This window comes from Ursus arctos, unplaced genomic scaffold (assembly GCF_023065955.2).
Source record: "Ursus arctos isolate Adak ecotype North America unplaced genomic scaffold, UrsArc2.0 scaffold_2, whole genome shotgun sequence".
Classification (NCBI taxonomy): Eukaryota; Metazoa; Chordata; class Mammalia; order Carnivora; family Ursidae; genus Ursus; species Ursus arctos.
In genome coordinates, this window is record NW_026622874.1 from 29706803 (window position 1) to 29723849 (window position 17047).

The 17047-nt window shown below is 43.6% G+C and overlaps 1 protein-coding gene across 3 annotated transcripts in view; it reads left to right on the forward strand.

The window, feature by feature from the left end:
- LPGAT1 (lysophosphatidylglycerol acyltransferase 1) overlaps positions 1 to 17047 on the forward strand; it is a 118005-nt gene that overhangs the window by 29268 nt on the left and 71690 nt on the right. The window contains exons 1-2 of one of the 3 annotated variants that reach the window (XM_044387818.3): positions 6599 to 6730; positions 8068 to 8332. In XM_044387818.3, the coding sequence (XP_044243753.2) occupies positions 8095 to 8332 (238 nt within the window). In that variant the 5' untranslated portion in view covers positions 6599 to 6730; positions 8068 to 8094. Of the gene's footprint in view, positions 1 to 6598; positions 6731 to 7077; positions 7184 to 8067; positions 8333 to 17047 lie in introns of those variants that run through there. The other 2 variants (XM_026509098.4, XM_044387817.3) reach the window with 2 other exon arrangements.

The window sequence follows — 17047 nt, forward strand, 5'->3', positions numbered from 1 at the left end:
TCCGGCTGGCTCGGTTGGTGGACCATGCGACTCTTCATCTTGGGGTTGTGGGTTTGAGCCCCATGGTGAGTGTAGACGTTACTTAAAAATAAAATCTTTAAAAAAAAATTCGTTTCCTACCATATATAAGGCAGTAAGCTAGACACCAGGGAAATGATAATGAGAAAGACAGGTGATGTGGAACTCCTAATCTCAGCAGAGAACCTGAAATAGAAAATATCCAGGCTTGTTGCAAGGTAGTGAGCACCGAGGCCTAAGCGTACGTACGAGAAGGAGTCAATGAATTCTGAAGTGGTGGGGGGGTCTTTGATATCTTAGCTGGACCTCAAGGGATGAATATAATCAAATAGACACAGAGAGAAGGGAAAAGCATGAACAAAGAATGCACGAGCTTGAATGTGTGAAGTTACACAGCACATCCTTTCAAGGGGGTGAGTACCTTAGTGTGGCTAGCATAATAGAGCGTGGGGGCCTGAAACAGGGGAGGGGTGAGGAAAGAGTGATACGAAGTGAGACCAGAAAAGGGTAGCAGCCTCTGAAACTTCCTATCTCTCTCTCAGTGGAGAAGAGCTTTTCCACCAGTGTCTCTGAGAGACAGCATGGGCTCTCTCTGTGGTCAGGAGCATGGACTCTGGAGCCCGAGAACTGGAGATCAAGTCTCAGCCCCTCCACTTGCTGACCAAGTGACTGACCTAGGGCAGAGTGTCTAATTTCTCCATCTGTAAAATATGCCTAACAATATGGTCCTTGTAAGGTCTTTGTGAAGATTGAAGGAGTTGACGCATGCAAACCATTGAAAACTGGGCCCGGAATGTTGAAAGTGATGAATACATTTTAACGTAATCACCAATAACATCATTATTTTGGTTTTGTTAGGAAAATACAATTTTAAATTTGAATTTGTCTCTTTTTAAAAAAGATTTATTTATTTGAGAGAGAGAAAGTGTGCATGTGAGGGGGGAAGGGCAGAGGGAGCAGGAGAGAGAGAATCTCAAGCAGACTCCCTGCTGAGCAGAGCCCCAGGCGGGGCTTGATCTCAGGACCCTGAGATCATGACCTGAGCCAAAATCAAGTGTAAGACTAACCGACTGAGCCACCCAGGCGCCCCTGAATTTGTCTATTCACAGACATACTGCATGACTTCATAGGTTCTGGCAGGGGAGGAACTTGCTGAAATCGCCTTCTCCAAGATATCTTACGGACTTCTCGTCTACCACAGTGCTTGAGAATCTCTCCTGCAGAGGCATTAAGGCTCAGAGGATTTTAGGAGGTCCTTCATGAAGTGTTTGTCCTGTAGGAAGGGGAACACAGGGTCGTAAGCAGCTCAGCGTGGGTTAGTTTACCACACTGGGCAGGAAAGACAGGGCTGAACCAAGGAAACGCAAGGTTGGACAGGTAAGAAAGAAGATTCTAGCTTAGAGGGTTGTCTGGTGGGAGAGTGGGATCATTATAAGCTAGGGATCATTTTAGTATTAAGAGGGGAAAAGGGAAATTAGTTGAAAAGGAGAGGGGTGCAAAGAAGAGAGAATTGTTTACTTCACAATATTGTTTAGGGCCAGCCTTGTTAATAAAAAGTAGCTGAAATGGCTTAAATGAAGCTATAGTCAAGTCTTGATGATTTGACCCAACTTGTCTAAAAAATATTAAGGCTATAAGCCTTCATACATTTTATATAAAATGATTACTGACACTAATATAAAAGAAAAAATCATGTTAAATATATGTATATTTATACATATATTTATTTATATATATTTATTATAATGTTACATATATTATATATTTATTTATATATTTTTATATATTTATAATATATATTTCCCTTATTATATATTTTATATGTATTTATTATATATATTTATAACGTATATATATTTCCCTTTTTATTTGAAGTTAAAACCGACTAGCAGTCAGAATTTGACTTTTGGGGTGCTAATTTCTGGTTTGCAACTCTTTTTGGTGATGGGGGGAGCCGTGCCAGGTCATCGCACACTTACGGCACTGCTGAGGGGCTTTCCCCCTAGACAGGAGCTAGATCACTGGCGCTCCAGCACAGAAAGCGGCCCAGGTGGGTGAAATGTTTTTGTAATTGCCACGAGGAAAAAGAGAGGGCCCAGGGGGATTCTTCTGCCCAAGGCAGGAGCCCCTTTCTGGTTATAATCTAATTTGTCATGTGTATTCCGCCAGATGGGTGGAATTAAAGCTTCTAAGGTGCTGTGGTTAGATTGTTTTAAAATGTCTGGAAACTCCTGGAAACGTGAGAAGTCATCTTTCTCTTTCAAAGGACCATCTTCTTGTGGTTCAGATGTGGGCTTTTGAAACTGAAACTCTAACACGCCTGTGGCTATAGGGTGGAGTCTGTTTTCCCTTTCCCCCTATTGGGGTGCACACGAAGGCTCTCAAATGCTTGACTTGATTAATGTTTGCATTTTGATAAACAGAGCTCTAAGGTAGCAGGAAGCTATCAAAGAAGGTCCTTGCTTTCTTCAGATCTCTCTAGAAGTACTGGCCTTCTCAAACTCATTACAGTCACTGAAAGCATTTATACATGTGTCTGCCTGGGCTGTTTTGGAAATAAGCTACAACAACAACAAGAAAATCTCAGGAGGGTACCTAAGTGGGTTGAAAGGTGTCAGAGCAATAAAAAGTTTATATAGATATATATTTTATATCTAAGATGAACTCTGAAATACTGTTAATTAAGCATCATCTGAAATTGTTCCCTGAAGTCAGCTCAAATGCAGATTCTTATCCATTGTAGGTACTGAAATGTCTTTTTTAAAAAAAGATTTATTTATTTACTTATTATTAGAGAGAGAGAGAGAGCAGAGGGAGGGGCAGAGAGAATCTCCAGCAGCTTTCTCACTGAGCATGGAGCCCATCAAAGGGCTCGATCCCATGACCCTGAGATCACGACCTGAGCAGAAATCAAGAGTTGGCCGCTCAACCAACTGAGCCATCCCGGTGCCCCAATATTGAATTGTCTTGAAACTGAATGTGCCAGAGTCATCAAAAAAGTTAAAAAGATAAGCCTCTTCATTCACCCTGGGCAACCAAACCAAAGAAAACAAAAGACCAGGGCATATCTACACTTGGAATATGGCGTATTGCTTTGTTTGCTTAACTTCAAGAAAAGTCTAATGAGATAGGAGCCAGTCAAGAGGAGAACAGCTGAAATAATCAAAATTAGGGCTTCCACATCCCTCCCACAAGGAGCTACTTAAATAGCAGAATTCTGCAGTGTGCTGTGGCTGAACTGTCATCTCCTAAAGCTCCTATATCGAAGCCCTGACTGTCAGTACCTCAGAATGTGGCTGCGTTTGGAGACAGGGCCTTTAAATAGGTAATTAAGTTAAAATGGGAGTCCTGAGAGTGGGCCCTAATCCCATGTGACTAGTGTCCTTATAAGGAGAGATGAAGAAACACAGAGACAGACATCAGACACATGCACACACAGCATCAACCATGTTAAGACATAGGGAGCGGGCAGCCGTCTACAAGCTGGAGAAAGAGGCCTCAGAAGAAAACAACCCTATTGGGAAGGAACTTCCTTAGAGCCTCCAGAGAGAGAGAGTGGCCCTGCCGACACCTTGATCTCAACCTTCCAGCCTCCAGAACTGTGAGAAAATAAATTTCTGTTGTTTAAGCCGCCCAGTCTGTGGTACATTGTTACAGCAGCCAAAGCTGACTAATACAGATGAGAACAGATATGATCAAGTAATTTAAAATCAGGAAGGGTCTGGGAAGGAATGTGATTATCTCAGGATACCTCTAGGTCAGGTTTTCTTAAAGCAAGATCTGTATACTACCTACATCAGAATTACCTATGATATTTTTTAAAAAGCGGGCTCCCAGGCTCCTCTGGGAGTACTAACATGTTCTAGATAGAAAGAATCTATCCATTCAATAGACATCCTGAGTGGTGTTTTGCACGCCAACGTTTGAGACCCACTATGGAAGGTCCTGCTCAACCTCTGGCCCTTCTCTGGGCCTGGCTGGCTAGTAGTCATTACATCTCAGGCAAGTGCTGGTGGATCTGGTGCTTCGGTGGATGCTCACTGATCCAGGAACCGGGTATGAATCCCATTGTTCCTTCTCTCTAAGTGTCAGCCACTGTTTACCAGCATGCGGGGGGGTAGACCAAAAAGAATCCGTGTGCCTTACCTGTCTTACTCACTTAAAAATATACTGATATATAAAGAAGAATCGATACAACTCAATACCGAGAAAACAAACAATCCAATTAAAAAATCGACAGGGGACATAAATAGACATTTTTTCCAAAGAAGACATCCAGGTGGTCAACAGGCACATGAAAAGATGCTCAACATCACTCATCATCAGGGAAATGCAAATCAAAACTACAATGAGATATCACCGCACACCTGTCAGAATGGCTAAAATAAAAACGTAAGAAATAGCAAGTGTTGGCGAGGATGTGGAGAAAAAGAGACTCTTGTGCATTGTTGCCAGGAATGCAAGCTGGTGCAGCCACTGTGGAAAACAGTTCCTCAAAAAACTAAAAACAGAACTACCATATGATTCAGCAATTCCACTACTAGGTATTTACCCAAGAAAACAAAGACACTAATTCAAAAAGATACATGCACCCCATGTTTATTGCAGCATTGTTTATAATAGCCAAGATATGGAAGCAGCCCAAGTGTCCATCCACAGATGAATGGATAAAGAAGATGTGTGTGTGTGTGTGTAATGGAATATTACTCAGGCATAAAAAAGAATGAAATCTTACCATTTGCAACAACATGGATCGATCCAGAGGGTATAGTGCTAAGTGTAATAAATCAGTCAGAGAAAGACAAACACCATATGATTTCATTCATATGTGGAATTTAAGAAACAAAACAAAGGAACAGAGAAAAAAGATAAAAACCAAGAAGCAGACTCTTAACTATAGAGAACAAATGGGGAGTTCCTGAGGGGAGGTAGGTTGGTGGGAGGATGGGTGAAATAGGTGAAGGAGACTAAGAATATACTTATTGTGATGAGTAATGTATAAAATTTTTGAATCATTATTATTGTGAACCTGTAACTAATATAACACTTTATGCTAACCATACTTGAATTATAAAAAAAGAATATGATGGCATCTTTTGAACAATAATCTACAGTACATATATTATTTCTCTCTTGAGATTTATTTAAAGGTGCTATTATGTTGGTACCTAAATTTTCAGAGAGAATACAGAGGACTAGAAAGGGCATATCTAACTTTTCTCTTGCTACATGTTAGCTCAAATTATATGAAAAGTTCTCTGATAGGGCCTGTGCCTTTTTATGCCCCACACAGTTAAAATATAATATTAGTGAAAGAGATAAATAACATCTATAAATAAAAACAAATTAATAATAAATGGAAAGGAATCTAATCAATTGTTTCAGCCAGGCTCTGTGCTTTCATGCATTTCTCATCGCCAGAAGGAATGGGAATAGAAAGTATTCTTTCATTTGGCATAAAAGTGAATTCTCTTTCTCTCACCTGTGGACCAACTAGGGAATTAGAGAGAGAGAGAAAGGGAGAGGGACAGAGAAATCATAAAATAGTTGGGAGTTCAAAGCAAACACCTAACAAATACTTTCAAAATAGAATAGGTGGCATCCTGATTTAAACATGGCAGTTCCCTAGGGACATGTAAAAACTGTCCCTGACCCCCATTTACAAATTTGATTAAGGGATATAAGATTTTATGGGTTTTTTTAAAAACTGAAATTTAGGTAGGCCATTTGAGAATGTTCAGGTGGGCGGGTTGTTGGGTTATTTGTCTATTCTCCTTATGGCGGTCCAGCATGTGAAACAGAATGCAGCTCCAGTGTCCAGGAGTGACCGGATCTGGCCAGGGATACCTATGGCCACCGTTTTTTGAGCACTTAACGGCAGGCGCTGCCTGAGTGCTTTTCCCTCCTCGACTGTCAGTGTCTCTGTGTAGACCACCTATTCCCACTGGATTCCTTTTTTTTTTCCCCCTGTAGGGGGATGGGGGTGGGGACATGGATGGGGAATTGGAATTTTCATTAATGTTCTGGGTGCTCTCCAGAAAGAAGAATTCTGGCACTTAAAATAAATTGATTTTAAACTCTAGACCTTAACACTCTGGGGAGGTTCAGAAGAGAAGCCGTGAGAGCCATTGGGTTTCATTGGGAAAGAAAAGAGGACACCCAGCCTTCAAGGAGACAGCTTCCCAGTTTGGGCACTCATCGGTTTGTCGGAGGAGGGAGAGCCTTAACAATGAGAACCGGCTGTGCTGGCTGAAAGGTGCTCCCAGTTGGGACCCCAGCACTCCTCGTGCGGTGTAAGGCTCGCGGCTCATTACCAGACCCTTCTGAGCCTCCCTCTTCCTGGGAACTGGGCTCGGCGAGGTCCCGCCGGCCTGGGGACCAGGCAGCCCCAAGGGCCCGAGCCGCGGACGAGCGGGATCCGGGACGCGGGCGGCGGCCGCGGCGCCTTCATTAGAGGGCGCTCTGGGGGCGGCTCCACCGCAGTCTCGGCTCCCGCCGCTTCCTCCCGCCGGCCCTCCGCGCCACCCCGGCGAACGCGGCCGGGCCCCGGGGAGCGAGTCTCGGCGCCGCCGGGGACCGGGCGCGGGCCACGCCGCAGCCGGAGCGGGACCCGGCCCCGCCGCCGCCTCCTTCCGCCGGCCCCGCCGCCGGCCATGCATTCTTCCGGCTCCTCTGGCTCCCGCAGCCCGGGCCGGGGCCCGGCCAGCCCGAGGTAACCTCCGGCTCGGCGGCGCAGGCCCGGGGCTGCGGCGGCGCCGGGCCCGGAGAGGCGCGGAGGGGGCGGGGAAGGGGTGTCGTCGTCGTGCGGCCCGGGGAGGAGGCGGCGGCGGCGGCATGAGGGACGAGGGCGCGGTAGGCCCCGAGGAGGAGGCGGGGGCGCGGGGCATCCGCCCGCCTCCCCGGACCCGCCCCGGTGACAGGTCCGGCCTCTAAGTCCCCGCCGTCCCTCTGTCCGCAGGCAGCCGCGAGGGGAGTAGGGCGCCCGCGCGCCCGCTCGCGCCGCGCCTCGGCCGCCGCCGCGTCCATGACCGCGACCCCTCGGCCGGGGACACCCGCCGCCGCCGCCGCCGCCGCCGCCGCCGCCGCGCAGCACCGCGCCCCGGGCCGCCAGTTCCCGGCCCCGCTCACCCCCGCGCTCCACCGCCCGCCGTCCGCGCCCGCCGAGGTGAGCCCGGCGCGCGGGCCGCCCCCGCCGCCGCGACCCCTTCCCGGGCCGCGGAAACCGCTGCGGGCGCCCCCGGCCCCCCCTCCCCCCGGAGCGCTGCGGTCGCCTCTTCCTCCGCGCTTCTTCCATCACCTCTCGCTCTCCTGCCCTCTGCTCGGGGACTTCATTCTCATCCGTGGCCCCGGTGCCTTCACCTCCTTCTGGCTTTTGCTCCCCTCCCCCTACTCCCGTCCTTCCTCCTTTCGCTGTTAGTCCCCACTTTCTTCCTCTCACCTTTCTGCCCTCTTTTCTAGGCCCCTCTCCTTTTTCCCCTAAAAAAAGGTTTGGAGGGGAGACAAAAACCCCTTTGCCGCAAACGAACACTGTTAGCGTAACTCTTTATGCTCATGCGAGAGATCTTTCTAAGGCACGATCGATGTGCAGGAATGGTGGTGGCGCGGGTACCCAGGTTCTCATAGCTGGGAAATGGGATCGGGTCCCTGCAACAGCCTTCTTTCACTCGTGTCGTCAGTTTGGAAAGACTGAGGGTGTCTGAAGCAAGTGGGTCTGTTTTTCTTCCTGAAAGTCCACACAGCAGACTGCAGTGAGGCGCGGTGCGGGGACAGCCGCTGATTAGTTAGTGGGAATAGTATTATCATTTGCTAAATATATTATGACATACCCCGTGCCTCTGTGAACAGCTCCCTTGACCTTGTGCGGCTCCTCCTCCCTCGCTCTCTGTCCCCCTCTGGAATTTCCCGGAGAGATCAGCGAGGTACTACACCGGGAAAGCTTAGACCTCGGTTTTTCTGGTGTTTTTGTGCTGGAGGCGATTTCTCTGTTGGTGACTATCTGGATGTGTGTAATCCATTTTCCTTTTTAAATGAATTTTTCTTTCATCTCAGAAAGACAGGGCGGACGCCAATGTGAGCATGGCTGTGACTTTGGAAGAAGCTCCGTGGCTGGGCTGGATCCTGGTGAAAGCCCTGATGAGGTTTGCCTTCATGGTCGCCAACAACCTGGTTGCTATTTCGTCCTACATCTGCTATGTAATTATACTTCAGCCCCTTCGACTACTGGACAGTAAGCGGTTCTGGTACATTGAAGGAATCATGTATAAATGGCTTTTAGGAATGGTGGCTTCTTGGGGATGGTATGCTGGATATACAGGTAAGAGTGTGTGCACTTCTGTTTAACGTGTGTGAAACAATTTGTAATGTTATGCTTAAGCCAGGAGCCATGATTAAATACATGTTACACGTTGGGTTGAAGATGCTTTGCTGCTTTGGCTCTTAAAAAAATAGAAAACAATTTTATTGAGTTTTTTTTCAGAATCCCAATTTAGGATGGATGGTATTTTCAGATGTATAATTTTATAGTTGTATACTGAAAAATTTCTTAAATAGTATGTTTTTAATGTGCTTGACGTTTATCAAAACCCGTCTGCCAAAACTCACCTGGAGGAATAGGAGTGGGTTATATAGGACCTGAGGGCTTATAAAATGAAATAACATATTTAGCCCATAAATACATTAGGGATTTGGAAGAAGGACTGGGCCATATTTGTGCTAAGATAGTTTAATAAGTTTTTTCATTTAATGTAGTATTGTACCATGTTAACACTTTGAGCCAAGCAAAACATGGCTTTCTTTTCTGTTACGTATGTTTCTTTTGTTTACTCGAATCTGTAGTTTAATCTCGTAAATCTGTATTAGACTATTAAATATAAGACTTAAGTTTTATCTATGTTAATTTATATTCTGCGTGTCTTTAAGTAGATTTATATTTCTGCCTTTAAATTGCATTTTGGGGAGCAGGAGTAATGCTATTCTGAAGCGGACTTTTAAAGAACTAAATGAGAAGTAGTGTTTATTTTTATTTTCTGTTCATAAGCCTTCTGTGCTTTGAGAACCTGGGCCTCTCCTGTGAAAATTCTGTGTTGTTTATTACATTTATTTGACTTTTTTCCCCTAAGAATTCAGAAGATGAAAAAAAGCATTGAGGTTTCTAGCACTTGTCTTAGGCATTGAGGCTTTTATCGTAGAATTTTATAATTGATAGCTTCCTTAGAGATCATGCCGCAGATGCTGCAGTGGAGTCTAGTTCATAGCTTGGCAGAGTGAGGAGGGCACGAGGGTACTCTCAGGGTCAAATAGCATGGCAGTTCCCCATTGAAAATTCTCCATCCTCTTCTTTCCTGCCCAGGCTGCATCTGCAGGTTTTATCCATACACACGAGAGAAGGACTGACAGTACATAGCTTTTATGGAGTCTTACAGACTCTTGCTAGGTCAGAGTGCTCTCAGTTGCCCCAGATGAAGCATTTTTTCCTTCTGGCAAAGCTATTTATTTTTCTGCAAGACCCAAAGCTCCTGGGATAGTGTATGCATTGCTTCCCTGTCTGGGTCTCATTGAGATCCTAATGCTCTTTGGATACAGCAGGTGAGCTTCTGGTCCTTTCTTAGGACCTTGTGGTAGTAGTCGTAGTGGTAGAGGAAAAAGATGAAGTTCTCAGCTATGATGCTGAATTCTTACCTGAGTTACACTGCTGTCTTAGAATCGCCTCGCTCTGTAGTTTAAGCTTCACCAACTATGGTATGTATGGTACTAGTGGCTTTGCTCTGCATGTAATACACTCCTTTGCTGGTTTTAAATCAACTCATAGTATTTTTAGATAAAGTTCTGGAAGTTCATTCTACGTAAACACAATGAAATTCGTGAAACGTTTGTGCTTGTGTGTGTGGTTTATTTGTGTACAGGCATTAGCATGATGAGAAGCTGAGCAACATTCGGCATTGACCTTGAGATTACGCCGAGGGCAGTGGTGCTGCTTGAAGTCAAAGTTACTTATCCTTTGGCCACAGCGTGGCCGCAGTGCATTTCTGAGCATATTTTCTTGCATTGTCTTTCCCTTGCGGACTACGGAACTGCGCGGTTTCTCTTGCCACCTGCTTAGAAAGTGGTCTTGGCGTGATCTGCATATTTTAGTCTTTCTGAAGCATCTGTTCTCTTCAGGCTACTGCATTCTGACCATTTGAATAGAGAATATTTTAGTGTTTATGTTTTAAATGGTTTTTCTATAGGTGGAATACTTTGAGAGGGTCTGGTCATGGTCTGATCATAAGGGAACACGATCAAGAGGTCAAACAAATGTAGAAATGACTTTTGTGGAAAGCCACAGCTGGGTTAAAGAAGCAACACAAGCAAGGGCTAATGAGCAGATGTACCCATGAGAGACTCTAGGAGGTTATATTAGCCTTTGGTCTGGATTATGTGTTCCATTTCTTCCCTGTGTATCAAGAGGAAGGTGGGTTTCAGTTTTTTCCTTCCCCTGTGCTTAAGTTTCACAGATGGAAAATTGAACACTGCCAGGGGAATTCTGCTCACTAGATCTGGAATGTTCATGTTTGGAATAAAAATTGCCAAACTGTTGAGAAACCACTTCTGGGGAAAACTTAAATATTAATTAATTAAATGTTAATTGGGAAGCTGAAAATTGAATATTGGTGTTGAATATCATTTTTTCAAATTGTGATATTTAGTCTAAGACAAGCCAGTTAGCCAGCTCTGCTGCTTACGTTGATTATCTAATCTACACTTCCCCATGTGGTAGGTTCGAAGCCCAATGCGGCTGTTGAAATTTAAATTAATAAAAATGAAATAAAATTTAAAATACACTTTCTCGGTCACACCAGCCACCTTTCAAGTGCTCGGTACTGGGTGGCTCTTGTACCAGAGAGCACAGACACAGAACACTTGCATCACCACAGAACGTTCTGTCGGGCAGATCTGATAAATAATATGCCTTTCTCCTTTTCCTTAGGAAAATACATATTATCTTTATAAAAAGGATATTTTTGTAAACACAGTTCTAAACACGTTTCTTTTGGGAAGGCAGGAAGATTTGTTAAAGTTTTATAAAATTGTCTTTTAATTTGAGGCAAATGTCACAAAAATGAGTCCTTTACACTCAGACTTGCTTCTTGGATGGCGAATGGTGAGGCTGGTCACCCCAAGAACTTAAGTGAACATTCTCGTACTTAGTTTGTGTTATCAGAGCTGGAGTACTGCCTGTGGACACAGAACATGGAGAAAGGGCTTTTCTGGTCTTTCTGCCTGTCTGTGACTTTCCAGGGGAACCACGTTTCTTGGAAGAACTCTAGGGACATTGGGATTTTCATCCCTAGCTTGCTGCTAGGTAGTGATGATTGCTGCTACCACATTTCCATTCATGTAAAGTGCTGTACAAACATCTCATGTTGAGGAAGATTTGTGTACTGTCTCTCCTCTAGCATTTCAAGAGCAAACCAAAAGAGGTACTAACTTAACTAATGATCCATTTCTGCATGTTTTATTCCGATCTGGGATAAATCATTACACTACTCTCCCCTCAATTGACATGAAGACTGGCAAATTTCAGAGAGCGTTTTTTTTTTTTTTAAATAAAATGTGTTTAAAATAGCTTATTTTGATTTTCGTTCACTTATCTTAATAAATCATTGTTCCCCATCCAAACACATTTAATTAAAGTCTCTTACACAAAATCATTAAAAAAAAATTCATTGTAAGTGGAAGCGCCAGAATTTCTGTATAGGATAAGAGTCTTTTGGGCCATAGTCTGGCTGGGAGGGAGCTGGGGTGTTGGGAGGCTTGCCACCGGGTTGTTTTTGCCTAGCAAATGCTCTTTCCCTTAGATTGGTGGCTTTAGGGAAAGCTGGCGGAGATAGGTTTAGCTTCCTCCCATTCCCCAAGTGGCAGCTGTCATGACTCTGTTAGTCTTTGTCGCTTGTTTGGTTATCTGATAGTGTTTTACTTTTTTTGCTGGGGTACACATTCATTGTGTGAGCAAAACTATGAGGAATTATATCTGATGTTGAAATTCTAGAGAAAGTTTTAAAAATATGTCTCCTAGAGCAGTATTTTTCCACCTTTGAGTCATAAGCCAATTTAGCGTGTCAGGCTGAACATTAAAAAAAAAAAGTGAAATAGAATAGAGTGAAGATGAAAAGGTCAGAAATGTGTGTTTCTGTGCTGGGGAGTGCTACAGAATGTATTTTTTGCTCTGAGCCCTCTCAGCATCTGAAAGGCATTGTTCTAGTGGAAAGAGCACTGCAGTGTAGAACTGGGAGTTGCATGGCTTAATGGGGCTTTAACTTAAACATCTCTGCTCCCTGGTGGGGGTGAGATCCTTATCTCCTAGGTGCCCATGGGGCTGTGAGCTCTTTACAGACGGAGATGTGGTCTTTATAACCCCAGAGCCTAGTTTGTTGCCTGAAGCTCACAGAATGCCCCTTAAGTATTTCTTGAATGAATGATTCCTTTTTTCTTCTTGGTCCCAGCTGAGGTGCCTTGGCTGCCTACCTTCTTGAAACATCAGATGGCAAGGGCATTGCAGTCCACAGAATACAAACCCGGAACTGGATCATGTTTTTCACACATATAAATATAAGCGTATATATCCATTTCCTACAATATCACATTTGTTAATTTAACACGCCTTTTTTTTTTTTTTAAGATTTTATTTATTTGACAGAGAGAGAGACAGCCAGCGAGAGAGGGAACACAAGCAGGGGGAGTGGGAGAGGAAGAAGCAGGCTCCCAGCGGAGGATCCCGATGTGGGGCTCGATCCCGGAACACCGGGATCACGACCTGAGCCAAAGGCATAGGCGCCCAACAACTGAGCCACCCAGGCGCCCCTTAACACACCTTTCTTGAGCTTCTATTATGTGTGGGAACAGGTGTCCTGGAGGTGCTGAGGTGCACAAGACATAGTGGCTGAGTTTAAGGAGTTCGCAGAAGCCTTGGTGGGGAAGACAGTGCACCCACAACGAAAACATCCTGGTGTAATGCTCTAATGGGGCTGTCCTGTGGGGTTAAAGAGGAAGGGCTCCTGATCTCGCATTGGTGGGAGGTGGTAGCAGAGAGGGAATAGGGAATTTAGGGACTGAGCGGCTTTAAATGCCTTTTTTTTTTTTTCCACTAGGGAGATATTTCTCTGTGGGAATAACTGGATAATCAGTAATTACAATAGATTTAAAAGACTTGCATAATGTGTCAGTTTAAAATCTGTATCTTTATGATGGTAATATTAGCTAAGTATAAGCCAGGCAGGTCCTGAGTATTTCAGGCACTAAATGCTCACAACAGTCTTACCAGGTTGGTGTAATAATACTTCTTTTTGTTATTGGTGTTGAAATTCAAACACTGAGGGTCACAGTTGCTTCTCCTTAAGCACTGAATTTATGTTGCCACAAGTAGAGTCATTATTGACCTTTATATAGTATTTCTTGAGCCGCTTAGTCTTCCCCACTCATATGCTCTTTTGTTTGGGACATGAAATCTCTTTCTAAAACTATAACCCCTGAAAACAATGTCATAGCTAGGGGTTTCTGCAGGAGGTTAAGAAAAATTGTTGCTTCAAGGGAAGTATTTGTAGTACACTGTAAATTTGACCAAATACCACTTCCTTGAATCTCTACCCTTACAGAGAACAACAGTTCAACTGGAATCTTTTTTTTTTTTTTTTAAAGATTTTATTTATTTATTCGACAGAGACAGAGACAGCCAGCTAGAGAGGGAACACAAGCAGGGGGAGTGGGAGAGGAAGAAGCAGGCTCATAGCGGAGGAGCCTGATGTGGGGCTCGATCCCATAACGCCGGGATCACGCCCTGAGCCGAAGGCAGACGCTTAACCGCTGTGCCACCCAGGCGCCCCAGTTCAACTGGAATCTTAGTTCTGGAATGCTTCACTAAAGATTGCCACAGAGTGAGGCGTTATTGCATGATGTTAGGTCCACAACGTCATGGACATGAATCCAGGCAAGGAGTTTTCAGTATAGCATTTTGATTTTTATATGGAAAAATACCGTTAAATGTAAATATTATTAAATGCTTTAAACTCAGCAGTGTGAGTTTAATTTGATATCTGGTCTTATTTCAAAGATCATATATAATTGAGTAGTTCTATTAGATAGTTTTTTTTTTTTTTTAGTATACAAAGTATGCTCATTCATGCACACATACCCATATGCACTATTACAGAAACACATGAAGCAGCATTTGCACTGTTTAAAGTGGTTACGACCACAGATTCTGGAGTGAGAAAGAGCTGGGCAAAACAATTCCTACTTTCTTTTTGTTTATGTTTGCCTGATATTTCTTTGCCCATCCTTTTGTTTTCAAACTTTTAAAACTACTTTGATTTAGATGTATGTCTAGTAATTGACATGGAGTTAGGTTTTGCTTTAGGAGTAAATTTGGGTTTTTTTTAGAACATCTATTTAATTTTAATTTTTATTTTTATTGTTTGTTTATTTGAGAGAGAGAAAGAGAGCAGGAGTGGAGAGGAGGGGCAGAGGGAGAGGGAGAAGCAGACTCCCCGCTGAGCAGGGAGCTTAATGTGGGACTCCATCCCAGGACCCTGGGATCATGACCCAAGCTGAAGGCAGATGCTTAACCAACTGAGCCACCCAGGCGCTTTATGAGTTATTTTGTATATCTCTGTTTTTCATATGAGTTGAAGCCATTTACATTTATTCATATGTCAGATATGCTTTATTTGGGCTCTGGCATTTTATTTTGTTTTCTGTTTTTAAATGTGTACATTACACTTTAGGTCTGTCTTTCACTGTGTAGTCTGATTTTCTTTGCTTTTTTGTTGTTGTGTTATTTGGGTAGGTTTGTATCTTAGTCTTGTTGCTTTATATGGTGTTCTTAGTTCTCCGTTGATACTAACTCTTGGTTCTTTTCAAGGAACAAAGGTAAAATTCTGTTTAAATCTTCTCTTTTCTCTTCCCCTTTTCCTTCTCCATCACCCAATCTTAGTCAATATCAGTAGTATTTATTCACAATAGTATTTGCATTTGTAATATTATGTATGCTTGTACTTCTAGTACTTGATTTGTGAGCTTTAAGACTATCCATTGACTCCCAGCTATTATGTCAGGGTGATCAGTGAGCTTATTACACTTCCTGTTCGCTTTCTCCCGATTTTTTGTTATTTGCATTTATACACTGTCAAGGCCTATAATATTTATGTTCTATTTATCACCGTTATCTCCTTCTTTTTTTTTAAAGATTTTATTTATTTATTTGACAGAGATAGAGACTGCCAGCGAGAGAGGGAACACAAGCAGGGGGAGTGGGAGAGGAAGAAGCAGGCTCACAGCGGAGGAGCCTGATGTGGGGCTCGATCCCAGAACGCCGGGATCACACCCTGAGCCGAAGGCAGATGCTTAACCGCTGTGCCACCCAGGCGCCCCTACCCTTATCTCCTTCTGTTTTAGTCCTAATTCATCAGTTAAATATATGTATAGTGCTTACCCAAGCACTTTTGCAGTTTTTCCCAGTCATTCTTTGGTTGGCTGAAGTTCATTCTCTAATAATTTCTCCATAAAGAATCATGGGAATGATATGGGAATATTATTCTTACAAACATGTTTAGAACTTCCTTTCTTTGTTGCCTTACATTTGAAGGACAGCTTAGCAGGTAACAAAATCCTTGGCTCACCTTTTCCTTGAGTAATATAGGTGTATACAGATGTCTTCTGACATTAAATGTTGCTGCGAAGATGTGTGAAGCCAGCTTGGATTCTTTTCCCGTGTTAATGGTTTGATCTTTTTTTGCCTATCTGCCCAAAGGATTCTTCCTCTCTAATATTTAGTAATTTTACTAAGGATATGCTGGTATAGGATAAGCTGGCACGTGTGTGCCCTTTTATTATATAGCTTTAAATCTGTCTTCATTTCAGGGATGTTTTCTTTAATTATATCTTTTAATATTTATTTCGTTTGCTTGTTTTGGTTTTCTCTTTTGGCGACCCTAATTTTATGTTTGTTGGATCTCCCTTTGTGTATCTTTTTTTCATCTGTCATTTTCTCTTTGATCATTTGAAATACTTGTTCATGTTGTGTGTGTTTGCCTTTAATATCTCTTACCGTGTCTTCTGCACTCTTTGTTCTCATTTCAGTTTCTTCTTCATTTCTGTGATGGTTTTGTGTATTTTTCTGTTTCTTTCTTGCGTTCTACCAGTTCATGCTTTCACTGTTCCTCTTGTCATTTCTTCCTTGAGTTCTTTTTTTTTTTTAAAAAGATTTTATTTATTAATTTCACAGAGAGAGAAAGAACACGAGCAGGAGGAGCAGGAGAGGGAGGAGCAGGAGAGGGAGGAGCAGGAGAGGGAGGAGCAGGCTCCCCGCTGAGCAGGGAGGCTGATGTGGGGCTCGATCCCAGGTCCCCGGGATCATGACCTGAGCGAAGGCAGATACTTCACCGCTGAGCCACCCAGGCACCCTCTTCCTTGAGTTCTTATATTTATGCTTTGTGGTTGTCTTCACAGTAGTAGTAACTTTACTGATTTTCTTACATTCATGCAAGAGTGTTTAGTTATAATTTTTATCTATTGTAATATTTTTCTAGTAAGCACTCTTCTGTAGTTGGTACATTATGCTGCTCGTTTCTGCCATTTTTCTTATGGTATCTCTAAGTGAATGCTGTGCCAGTTACCTTTTTATTCCTTGTACTTTAATGAATTGGATTTTTCTCAGTCAGCTTTTTGTAGGAAGTATGGGTAGGAGGGCCAGGGTAGATTCCAGATTTCTGCCTCGGAGAAAATCTTTTTTACATGTGGCACCTGGGTGTGCTTCTTTATGTTGCCACAGGTCCTCTCCTTCTCCAAAGCAGACTGAGCCTAGGTGGCTTTTTGCTACCACTTCTGGACTTCCCACTCCTTCCTTTGCAGCTGGGACTGGAGGGACCCATGCCAGTGTAAACTCCTCTCCTTAAAGAAGTGCACTGTTACTGTTAGTTTTGAAGATCTGCCACTACTGGGCAGTCCTCGCCACGTGCCACATTCTGTCTCTGCTCTCTGCCCCCGCCATAGATTC